The 12,401-nt window shown below is 32.5% G+C and overlaps 3 protein-coding genes across 3 annotated transcripts; 1 reads left to right on the top strand and 2 right to left on the bottom strand.

Moving 5' to 3' along the window:
- Positions 1–634: 634 nt before the first annotated feature.
- On the bottom strand, positions 635–1,486 carry LOC120147892. Its single transcript, XM_039161142.1, has 2 exons — positions 1,376–1,486; positions 635–1,171 (listed from the first exon to the last, which is right to left on the bottom strand). Exons 1-2 carry the CDS (start codon positions 1,484–1,486, stop codon positions 635–637), a joined length of 648 nt encoding a protein of 215 aa, XP_039017073.1.
- Positions 1,487–3,654: 2,168 nt separating this feature from the next.
- On the bottom strand, positions 3,655–6,165 carry LOC120147948 (proteasome subunit beta type-2-B-like). The gene is made up of 3 exons (XM_039161174.1): positions 5,921–6,165; positions 5,702–5,825; positions 3,655–4,125 (listed from the first exon to the last, which is right to left on the bottom strand). Exons 1-3 carry the CDS (start codon positions 6,076–6,078, stop codon positions 3,793–3,795), a joined length of 615 nt encoding a protein of 204 aa, XP_039017105.1. The 5' UTR covers positions 6,079–6,165; the 3' UTR covers positions 3,655–3,792.
- Positions 6,166–8,946: 2,781 nt separating this feature from the next.
- LOC120147891 (squalene synthase 1-like) lies at positions 8,947–10,485 on the top strand. Its single transcript, XM_039161141.1, has 5 exons — positions 8,947–8,959; positions 9,204–9,293; positions 9,630–9,705; positions 9,835–9,904; positions 10,288–10,485. The coding sequence occupies exons 1-5, from the start codon at positions 8,947–8,949 to the stop codon at positions 10,483–10,485; spliced, it is 447 nt and encodes a 148-aa protein (XP_039017072.1).
- The last annotated feature ends 1,916 nt before the right edge of the window (positions 10,486–12,401 follow it).

Genomic DNA, 12,401 nt, shown 5'->3' with positions numbered 1-12,401 from the left:
TTCAGATTCTTAAATCTAAGAATCTTACTAAATTTTCCATGTAACCCAAACTTATTTCTAACACTTATAACTTCTTATTCACACCTATGACAAGTCAAATTTCATCTCAAAGTTCCTTTATTAACTCTTTACCATAAATTCCCTTAAAAACATATTCTCTTTAATCTTTCATAACTTCTTCATCTTTTGATTTTAAGTCAACTTAAGTTTTCCTTAAGCTTAAGTATTACCTAAGGATCAAAACCCATACTTAAAATCAACAAATAATCAACTAATTAGAAAACTTACCTTGGCTTGGGTGCTTCACGTTGGAGAAGAAGAGAGTTTTCCAACTACTTCTCCCTCTACGTTTCTCTCCTATTAAAGGGGGGAAATATCTTTCATGTCAAATGACCAATTTGTCCTTTACTTCATTTAATAATTACTAACAATAATTCATAAACTATTTCCAGATAAGTCATTGAACTATTCAACTTTTTCACTTTAATCACCAAATTCTGAAGGTTTACAATTTAGTCACTAACCCATAGTTTGGGATGTTAAAGTTACACCCCTCCACTTTGTGCATATGTGAATTTTCCTCTGCCGAAACCATCGTCACTTGTAATAACAACCTTGTTCTTTCGTTCGAAGTTCAATCCATAACTTTGTTATTTCCCCTCGCTAAGCCACTATTCAAACCAGCATTAACCCCCTCCAAATTATTATTATCCTTATTCTTCTGCCCGTTATCATCCTGTAGCCATGGAATAGGTGAATAATTCATGTGTCTCGGTAGAGCCCTCAGGGATATATCCCATTGTGGAATCAACTCCTGCTTCGGTCGTAGCACTCGTAACAGACATGACCCTTCTCCATGACCCAACTTCCCACAAAGGAAACAAAGCACCCTTAACTTCTCATACTGAAATTTGACATAATAGAAACCTTCGTTCGGCAAAGCTATCTTCTTTTTCTTTTTCAATGGCTTTCGAACATCTAATAACACACAGAATTGCAGACTTCCCTTATATCCCAATGTAACTGCTTTCGCATCAAACTCTATAAAAACCCCGATGAAATTGCCCAACTGCTTCGCAACCTGCTCGGAAATAAAACCGACTGGCACGTCATTTGACAATACCCAAAATCCCACTAAGTTAAGATCTACCAACTGTGAATTTTCATCCTTCTGTAATCAATGAAGAACCAGAAGATGCGTGTCAAAATACCAAGGACCTTCATCCCAAATCCTCTCAACATCAACCTTATGGAATAATCAAAATAGAAATCGTCGATCCTCCAATTCAATTATCGAAACTCCCCCAATTGGATGCCAGACATTGGTCATCATTGCCTAAAAATTAATATTACTCATAGTGATAAAATGACCCACTAAACAGTTCTCAAAAGAGATCAATGAAGTTGTTGTCGTATTATCAAGTTGAAGAACTTCCTCCTCCGCTCCCAGATCCAAATTCTCTAACTCCTCAGTTAAATCACCCATCGCTTACCCTGCTTCTTCGATCCAAACACCCAGAGTCCTTCAAAACTAATCTCACAAGAGATCAAAAGAACCAAACGGACTAGTCGGTCAAAAAACTCTAATAATGGGTGGAGAGAAAAACCCTAATAATGGGTAGAGATCTCTTAATTTAATTAATATCTTAAATATGTGAGTTTAGTAAGACCTAAATGTGTACATTCTTTTTATAAAATAAAGCCGTTATAGATTATAATTTGTTTATAATAATATCTTAATTATCTTTTATATAATTTTAATGAAATTACTATTTATTATCAAACTTATAATTAAATGAGTAATAAAAATAATTTATACGAATAATTATTAAGAATTACATAAACTGTTTTATTTATTAAATTTAAATACCTTTTTGATTTTTACGATTTTTAACCTCGAAGAATTCAACAAGAAAACCAACTACATATCAGAATATATTTGTCAAACAATATGAAATCTCGTCTTTGTTTATCATCTAGTCGTCAACTTGCATGTATCTGAGCAACAAATCTCGAAGAACGTCAGTATGAAAAACCATCCTTACGTTTCTTTCACTTATTTTCGGGCAGTTTTGTTATAAAACTGTCTAATTTAGTATTACAAAAGAACGAAAAATGAAAAAGGTAATATTTTCGATTAGGAATGGTCATGTGATCCGAATCCCACGGGTTCTGACCTGACCTTACCTTACCTGATACGGTAGGAATTTTTTTAAAAAAATGAGTTCAGATCGGGTCGAGTCAGGTTTTAAAGGTTATGTTCAGGTTTATGGTGAATAATACTCGACCATACCAAAAAATTATAACTTTACTTTATATATTTAGGAACAATTACAATAATACCCCTATTTTTATTGAATAAAAGTTATTTTTAATAAATATATTATTTCGGGTCGGGTTTGGATTTTATCTCAAAAAGACAAGTTGAGTTCGAGTCTAGTTCAGGTCAGTGGAAGATGTATAATTTTCGGGTCAGATCGGGTGGACTGAAAATCCAACTCAATCCATGCACATCCCTATTCTCGATTGTCAACCGAAAATATTGAAAGAATGTAACTTTTTAATTTAACAAAAATATTTAAAAAATTAATATTTTAAATTACATCAAATCAAAAATATTATAATTTTTATCAAATTTACAATTGAGTCAATTTCTCACATTTCCTTACCTTAACCTTAGGATGAGTTTAGTTCACGGAATGTAAAATTACCTTCGGGAATATGATTATCGGAATGTAACATTACCTAACACATTTCTGGGAATGTTACATTACTGTGTTTGGTTTGTTTGGCAAGAATGTAAGATTACAGTGTTTGGTTGAAGGAATAAAAGATTACTGGAATGTATATTTTATGAAATTGTTTTTGTTCTATATTTTTTAACAAATAGAATTCTAAATATTTAAATGAAAATATTTATATAAAAATTCATCGAGAATATATTACTTTATTATTTTTAATATATATACTTTTTAATAAAATGTATATATAATGTTTTTATAAAAATATATATAAATTGGTAGAATAAAAGAGTAAATATATCATGTATTATTTTAATTTCAATTAATATTAAATTTTACATAATTTATCTAAAAATATATTAAAATTTTATATCAACATTTAACTAAATAAGCATATGAACATTTTAATAGATGAATCATTTGACTCCTACCAAAATGTACAAAGATGACTTTATTATAAGTGAATGCATTTACTTTTAAAATGTGATAATTAAGTTAAAATTTTATATATACAATTAAACAAAAATCAAAATTATATATATTATATAAAATTATAAATTAATATTTATGTATTTCTTCTGGTACATAATTAATATTTATGTATTACTTACGCATTTAAGAAAATTAATGTGTAATTTTAATAATTATCCAAAAAAATCAAAACTTAATTCAAGTGATTCTTAGATAACATATCATCTTAATTTTCTTCTTTCGCCGCAATCAAGCCATCAATATGGAAAAGATTAAGGCCCTATGAACTGGCACAATGTTCAAATCTTAATGCCTGCAACAAATAGAAAAGAATCATATCATATTCATCCATCGATCCAGAGAAGAGCACATCATTTCTTGAACTCGAAATGAATATATAGTTAGCAGGGTGTAATCATTATAATGATCATTGCAAACAATGATAAAAAAGTATCATCAAATTTCCAAATCTTTTTCCACTTCAGAACATAATCAAGTCAATAGATAAATAGTTTTTTTCCCTATCAGTACATGCAAATTAAACGTTCAAAACAGAAGAGCAAGTCCACGGCAAATATCTTCAGGCTGAATTAATGGCAGCATCCTTGACAGATTCATGCCAGACATACTCTCTTGCTCCATCCTTGTCGACGATCTTGATGACAAAGTTTGGAGGAGCCACGACCAGTCTTGATCTGATCTCCATTATGCATATATCGACTAAATCAATGGCTTCTTCCACCGTCATGACACTGTGGTAGTGTCTGTCCATCATGGCTAAAGAGAAGTAGGATCCATAACCAAATACTCCCTTATCAACCTTATGAAGTGTAGCAATGTAGTCCATACAGTACAGAGACGGGTCTGTCTCTTTGTCGTAGCCAGCAGGAAGGATGTTCACAGAGTATGGATTCTGGAAAAGCCAAATGTCATTGTTAACAGTAGTAGAAGAGAGGAGGTAGCAGGTGAGAAAGGACCAAATTCAGTATTCTCATGGCACACAGTAAAGAACTAAAAACATCTTTCTCATACATGGATATCTTCTGTATGTTCGAAGGCACTTAAAGGCAACAAAAATACATATACCTGATGCAATCACCAAAAGCTTGAAACTGAAAATCAAAATTTTAAATGAAAACTATTGGATAGAGTTTATTGCAGTAAAAGGACACAAGATATCCACATCATAGTTCAAGACAAAAACATAAGCATCAAGTTCTCTTCATGAATTTGTTAAATCAATTTGGTTGAACAAAGGTCATTAGAAAAGGAGTTACATTCAATTCACATACAGTGTACAGATCTTAACACTGCCAATGAATCAAATCTTGATTCCTCCTTGAAAATAAAATTATCTATACTTGTTTCTCAAAACTTTTAATGAAATAGCATCATTTGACACATTGACAGTGTATATACCCACAATCAGTGCATAAAATATGAACTGTAAAAATAAACTTAGACAAAACCTTAGAACTGAAGGAACCTCAGAAATAGATTTGCAAGAGTCCAGGACCCTAAAGAGCAATAAGTGCACTGAGCACCTGCACGAAACAGTCAACCAGAAAAGGAAATAACATAGGCATCAAGAACAACAAGATATTCTAATTCAACATTGGAACTCCAAAACATAATAAAATATTTTCATTGTACTCAAAATTCCTTGGACTGTTCTAACCTGATCTTCTACAAAAACAACAAGGATTGATGTCATAAAGCTTCCAAAGGTGTTCTACCAAAAATTGCATCCTACTTAATTGAAGAGAGGTGTCATAGGGTCATGATTCATGCAATGGAAGTATCAACTCTATTCTGAATCATTGTCAACTTAACATGGTATTATAATTACCTAATTCCAAGGATTCTCGTTAAAGCAAGCACAAATGATTGTTTTGGGGAATTCCGAGACTACAAATACCCCTTTTTAGGGTAAAGCTTGAACATGTACTTCTTTCTTTCAGTTTTTATAAAATTCTCTTGGGTTTTTGTTAAAGTTCTTTTATTTTGTTTAGGCAAGCAGAGAAATAAAGTGGTTTACAAGCAATTTCAGACTCTCCGGTGGGTTAGCTAAGCAGTTCATTTAAGTCACCTGGTAGTAGAAAACAGTTATTATTACCTACGGATCTCCTGAAAATTGGCTATAACTAAAAATTCAGCTCAAAATGAAAAGCACAGTACATATTCTTTCCACACAAGCTTTTCAGCTTTATGTCGGGAGGTTAGCAACCATTAAGAATGTTGCATCTCTAGTCCAATGTGACATGCAGTAAACGGGAAAGAAGTAATGTTGTCCTCACATATTTCAGGGCATGGTAAAGCTTTATTGTACATGGCGGTTACTACAATTCTAGAAGCCTAAAATCTCCAACTCATCAAACCTTCCCTAAAAATTCAAAAAAAAAAATATTAAACTAAAAGAATGCCAACATAAGTTCTAAATTAGTCATAATCACAACACTATTCTAACTACAAGCCAGAAAATTTTATACCTTCCTTAAGGCAGTGGCAAGCTCACCGTGAGTGAAATTAGCAGCAGCTGTAGTCGTCAAAGGAATACCGTTTCGAAACTGATATAAAGCCATGTTTTTCTGTATGTACTCCATGAACTGTACTCTGTATGAGAAACAGAAAGTTACAAAAAATCATTAAAATTTTATTATGGCGAATAAATATTCCTAGATTTATACAGAATAAAAAAAGAGGGGAACCTGTCGCCGGGTTCACCGCTAGCGGTGATGAGTTTGTGAGAATCGAGGATCATGATCTTGTCTTTATTAGATTTGTGGACGAGGATGCTATGAACCGCAGATGAGTTCGCCGCAACGACGGCGAAATCACTTCCTACTAAACTGAACACGCACTCCATTTTCACTTCGATCTGTTGATATTTTCTCGCCAAATCGAAGAAGAATATTTTGTTTCAGCCACAAACAAACTAACAGGAAAAAGAGTATTTTAGTCAACAGATAACGGAAATAAACAAATACCTAAGTGAATAAACAAATACCTAAGGGAGATGTAAGATTAATATTCCTAGTAAATCAGAACAAAAAAATCACTGTTAGTATTCAATTTTTATCCTCAGTTAGGATTGTGACCCATAAGCGTGAGTATCTTAACCCGAAAAAAATATTCCTCCCTGAAATGAAATAATTCGTAAACAAATGGGGCCTTAGATTTTCCCTTATTTTCACCCTCAAAGAGGTAAAAACCGAGAAAATAATGTAAAGACAAAGATCTGTCAGCATGTTTTACGGCCTAGCAGATAGCCTAATCTATCCTATATGTCGGCTCGGGGAGACAAGTAAAACTGAGACCCATGTGGAAATGGACCTTTGCTTCAATAAATTTAGCATTGCTCTTTTTACCATTTCTTGGCCTTATTCCTTCGTTGATGGATCACTTATATTTTTCAGAGTTATCACAATGTTCGTTATTTAAAAGGATAGGGGCTGCTCCTGCTGTTTGGTACAAGCGTACCTGCTGAGGGAATTTAAAACAGTGTTTTTTTCCTTCACAGAGTTTGCCGAGCCACATGTTTTTTGACAAGTCGATATGTGTTCATATATATATCTAGTAATGAGATTGAGATTAATCACTCGGGATTTAATTAGGGTTTCCCACCCTTGGGATGCTTACTTGACCTGGTAAGGGATGTTCTCATGTCTTCTTTTTTATTAAATTATTTGACATTAAATACTCATAGTTCAGTATACATGATGTTCAAACTCAAGACCGTAGGCAACAACAACAATAATTTAACCATTGAGTTTACTTGGCTCATGTCATGTCTTCTTTCTTTATAGTTTTTTTTTTCCTTTCGTTAGACTTCTCGAGTTAAATTTAATTACTACTTGATTCAGATAGAGTTACTTTAGAAATTTCCAAGGTCTAAATTTGTTATGCATTCGTCATAGGTTCGTATTTATAGTTGGTTTATCATGTCTAGTTCACACGGGTCAGGCCATTCCAAAATGATAAGGAGGTTGTGTGTTGTTTTTTAAAATGAGACTCCTAAAATATTTTATAATAAAGATTACTTTGTCAAAGTTGAAATTATAAGGGATCTACAAGGTTTTTTTTTCTTTCTTTTTTTATCAAAATTCATCATGAAAAATGATTAATTGTCAAAATCTTTCGTTTACAAGATTCTTTGTCATTTTCTAGAACCAAACGAAAAGTTTATTTTTCTTTCGAGCGAAAATGATTTTAGGACACAAATGTTATACATGGACGAACCTAAATTATATTCATATGTGAAGCCTTTAAATTTTGGAGCCCTCGACCGATCACATGCCGCCCTTATCATTGGATGGGCCTAGCTGAGGTATTTAGAGTAAAACTAAATCGTTAAAGAACTACTTCGATATCACTTATCATAATGTAATTATCCTTAACTTAAAAGATTATAATTTGTATTGTTTCAAATTTTTATTATTTTAAATCCAGGTCATACATGTTGATTTTTTATAATAAAATCGGTTAAAAGGGACTTGAAATTAGGGTAATTGAACAGGATTTTTTAATTCAGTATCGAGAAAGAAGAAAAAAAGTAAGGATCAAAGGCAATGGGATTGTTGCTTTCATCACCAAATAAAAGGGTTTCAAGTAGGGCTGCAAATGAGACGAGACAGATCGTGAGCTACTCGAGATCGACTCGATCAAGGCTCGATAAATACTCGGATCGAATGGACTCGACTCGAGCTCAAGCTCGACTCGATTTCTTAACGAGCCGAAACGAGCTACTCGATATTCGACTCGAAAAGCTCGTGAGTAGCTCAAAAAAATGTTATATTATAATTTTAGATTTTTTAAAATTACATTATAAAAAAATTATTAAAAAAACATTATTGATAATTAAAAAATCTTAAAAATATATTAAAAATCTATAATACAACTACTCTCAAATTTTAATTTTTTTAATTAAGCAACCCAAGTCCAATTGTTACATTGTATATTACTAAAAGAAAAATAAAAGCTCATTTAATTAAGCACATGTTAGATTACACACTAACCCTAAACCCTAAACCCAAATCCAAACCCTAAACCTTAAACCCCAAACTCAAACCCTAGACCATAAACACTAAGCCCTAAACCCTAAACTCTAAACCCTTAATCCGATTATGTGATAGGGTACTAAAAGAAAAATAAAAACTCATTTAATTAAGTACATGTTAGATTACACCCTTAACTATAAACCCTAAACCCTCAATCTCAAACTCTAAGCCATAAACCCTAAGCCCTAAGCCCTAAACCCTAAACACTTAATTTGATTATGTGATAGGGGTTAAGTTATACACATGAAGGTAACATACAAATTATGCAAAATGAAATTAATGAAATTAACAAGGGTTTATATGTAAATAAACTAATAATCACACTTGGTCAAATCAATCAATAGGTCAATTATCAAAACAAACGGTGATCAAAACATAAAATAAAAATAAATTAACAACCCGAATCATAAAAACGTAAACCTTGATTAATGACGAAATCAGAAGATTACAAATATAACAAGTCCTAAAATATTAATACTCCATATTTTCTTAAGAGTTTCTTTACTTTCTGTATTTTCAGAGTAAGAATCAAGTTTGACATTGAAACTAAAATCCAATTTATGATATAATAAACGACATGGGTTTACTTGCAAGAGAAATAGCAGTTGCTTCCTAATATGATCAACAAAACCAGATGGCATAAATTTAAAACTAATAGCATAAATCAATATTAACTCATGGAAGCTATTGGTATACACAGAGTGAGCTAAATATTATGCCAAGAACAGAAACAAGATGTTCCATTTCCATTAAAAATAGCATATGATATCTCTCAATATATTCGATTCACTACTATCTGGTAAATCTCCGACTAAGTTCATCTGTTTTTTTATAAATTGCATTTCCTTTTCTAGTTGCTAGATAAGAACCCAAGTTTAAACTACCATTAAATCCATGTGTTGGTTGATCTGTCTGATGTTTTCTTTGCTTGCAGAGGATGACACCAGTGTAGCAACGGATGTCAAAGTTCCTATCCTTGAAGACTTTTATCGTCATATATACAATCGAGACTGGCACTTTATGTGTGAGCATTTTGAAAATTTTCCTCCTTCAAAGGAGGGTTCTCTTGACTTCCCTGGAATAGCAATATATCACCAGAATCGGGCTCATTTTATTGCTGAAAACTTCCTGGTTTGTTTGCTTATATAGCTTTATCTCTTTTCTTCAGGTGGTACAAAATGGCTGTCCCTTTTTTCGGGTAAGGGGAGGTAAGATAGTAGGCTGCCCCCAACACCAGGTTGAGAGCAGCTTCCGTAGGAGACCTCCAAATTATGAAATGCCCTCCGTGGGACTTGATCCCACGACCTCAAGGTTTAGAACCTTGTGCTCTACCAACTGAGCTAGATGATCATTTCTTCAGGTGGTACAAAGAACTACAAAATCCTTATGGACCAGTTTCATCTTGTATCTACTGCTTTTCTGGAACTTGAAAGAGGGTCAGTTATTTAAGTTTTTTTCCTGATCTTCCTCATTTATGAAGATTTCAATGCGGTGCTGATTTATTTGTTTACATTATTGGACTTTGACCCCCCAAAAAAATCAACAATTCTCAATTGATTCTGCAGTTATCAGGAGGCAATCGAGGACATTACAAAAAGAATGGGTTCAGGGATGGCAAAATTTATTTGCAAGGAGGTTTGTCATGCGCAATATTTATTTTCACCTTATTATTATTTATCTGAAATATATGAAAACTGGAATGAACTTTACAAATGGGTTTACCTATGGACATTTTAATATGAATTTGCTATATCTGTCATGAGTTACCGTGTGCTGACCTATACCTGGATGTATGAATGAGAAAAAGAGGCTTTTTGCTTTAGATATTTGATTATTGAAAATGAATTTTTCGTTTACAAAGTATCGAACTCGGGTTGATATCTTCTAGATTGTCTCTTATCATATATAAGAACATGACCTCTCTAGCTTAGCCTAATCTGTGCGATATGTATGCATGAATACAAGTCTTAAATGTGTTCATATTATCCTATTTATGATCCTAGGATCTTGTATTGCAGGTAGAAACAGTCGATGACTATGATGAATATTGTCACTATGTAGCAGGGCTTTTGGGATTAGGTCTTTCTAAACTTTTCCATGCCTGCGGGTCAGAAAGAAAAAAGAAGCAATCAGTGTTCAGGGTGGAGAATGTGGTGAAGCAGAATCCCACATCGAGTGAGAAAGAGGAGGGAGTGGAAGCTGGACTCAATAAATAAGAGGCAACTAGCGTGAAAAAAATTTACGGACGGGATTTATGAGCCATCATTACGGCTCATGGCCTAGGCTAGTGGCTTGATTCGAGCTCAATATTGAGTTTGATTCGAGCTTAATATCGAGTTTGATTCGAGCTCAAATTGAGTTTGATATTTTTTTGAATTTGAGTTTTTTGAGTTGAGTTTTAATATTATATTTAGAGTTAGAGTTAAGTTTTATATTTTTTAATTCACGAGTTTTTTATATATGATTTTAAAATTGAGTTGAGCTTAGTAATATTTAAATTTGACTTGGTTTGTTTACACCCTTAGTTCCAAGTCCAACATGGTAGTTGGCAAGAAAACATAGTAAGCTATTGAATGTGATCTTTAACCCAATGATTATGCAAGCCCAACTTAAATCGAGCTCAATATCGAGTTTGATTCGAGCTTTTTTGAATTTGAGTTTTTTGAGTTTGAGTTGAGTTTTAATATTATATTTAGAGTTCGAGTCAAGTTTTATATTTTTTAATTCACGAGTTTTTTATATATGGTTTTAAAATTGAGTTGAGTAATATTTAAATTTGACTTTGTTTACACCCTTAGTTCCAAGTCCAACATGGTAGTTGGCAAGAAAACACAGTAAGCTATTGAATGTGATTTTTAACCCAATGATTATGCGCCCAACTTAAATAGCTATGCCACGAAGGCTTAGATTGATGTTTTTATCCACCCAAATATCATATAAAAAAATGTAAATATTAAAATTTATTAACCTTTTTGAAAGTAATATTTTGGATTGGACAAATAAAAGACAATAATTAGAACCGACGGAATATAAAACTCTTGATTCCTTCACATTGTCCTTTGGATACAAATAATATACACGCATTTTTCTCAAATGAATAGCTCCATGCATTTTCCGACAAAAGTTTAAGCTGGATCATCTATTTAGCCCCATGAAACGCTAAAATAACACGTTCCTCTGCCTATTCTCGTAAGGTATATGGGCTTTTTCAGTACAAGACAAACGAATACAACTCAGTCTCTATGAAGCAACACACATATATTGTTTACAAGAATTTCGTCATTATTGTTAATGTACAACCAGGGGAAAAGAGATTCACGATTAGTGATGTTTAAACGCAGTTCACTTTTTTTTATTTAGACGTACATTCACTAAAAAGAGTATAAAAATGTCAATTTACGGTGATTTATTTTTAAAAGAGTCTGAACATTTATCGACTGACACATCCATATTATTATTCATCGACTCTCCATTCAAATTCAAATGAATGAACTCCGGTCAAACACGATTAACATTAACATTTACGAGACAGATATGTTTTTACTCAAATATTATATCTAGACACCACAATCATCCCTTTCATGCAAGTTTGTTCTTACTCGAATATTTTACCATATTTATTTACTCGAGTTTTGACATGAAGACATGGACGTATTTGGCTTTCGTGATGGAAATTAAATAATGTTTATTGATGGCTTTTCTTGCCTTGTAATTATATAGACTTATCTTATTGAAGGTGTTGAACGTGAAAGTCAAAAGGGGAATATTTTTTAATAAAGGGGCACCGAATTCGGTGTCCAATTTTTTATTAAAAATGGAAATGGAAAAATTGTATTTTAATCCCAGTATACTTTAAGATATTTATAAGATTAGTCCTTAAGCTTCAACTATAAATACACTAACTTATTTAGCTTCAAAATCATCCCAAATCATTTCTTTCTCCCAATACTAGAGAGTTTTCTTGTGAGTTGTGAGTCTTTTGTAAACACCTGTAAATTTTCTCTCTTTAGTAAAAGATCTGCAGTAGTCTGGAGACGTAGGCATAATTGACAGAATTCCGTTATCAATTTCGGGTATTATTTTTTCGCTTTTATTTCGCATTCTCACTAATATGGTTATAGGGAAATTACTC

This window comes from Hibiscus syriacus, unplaced genomic scaffold, assembly GCF_006381635.1.
Source record: "Hibiscus syriacus cultivar Baekdansim isolate YM2019G1 unplaced genomic scaffold, ASM638163v2 tig00110945_pilon, whole genome shotgun sequence".
Taxonomy (NCBI): Eukaryota; Viridiplantae; Streptophyta; class Magnoliopsida; order Malvales; family Malvaceae; genus Hibiscus; species Hibiscus syriacus.
Note: the sequence above shows the minus strand (reverse complement) of the source record. Positions and strands in the feature narration are given on the sequence as shown.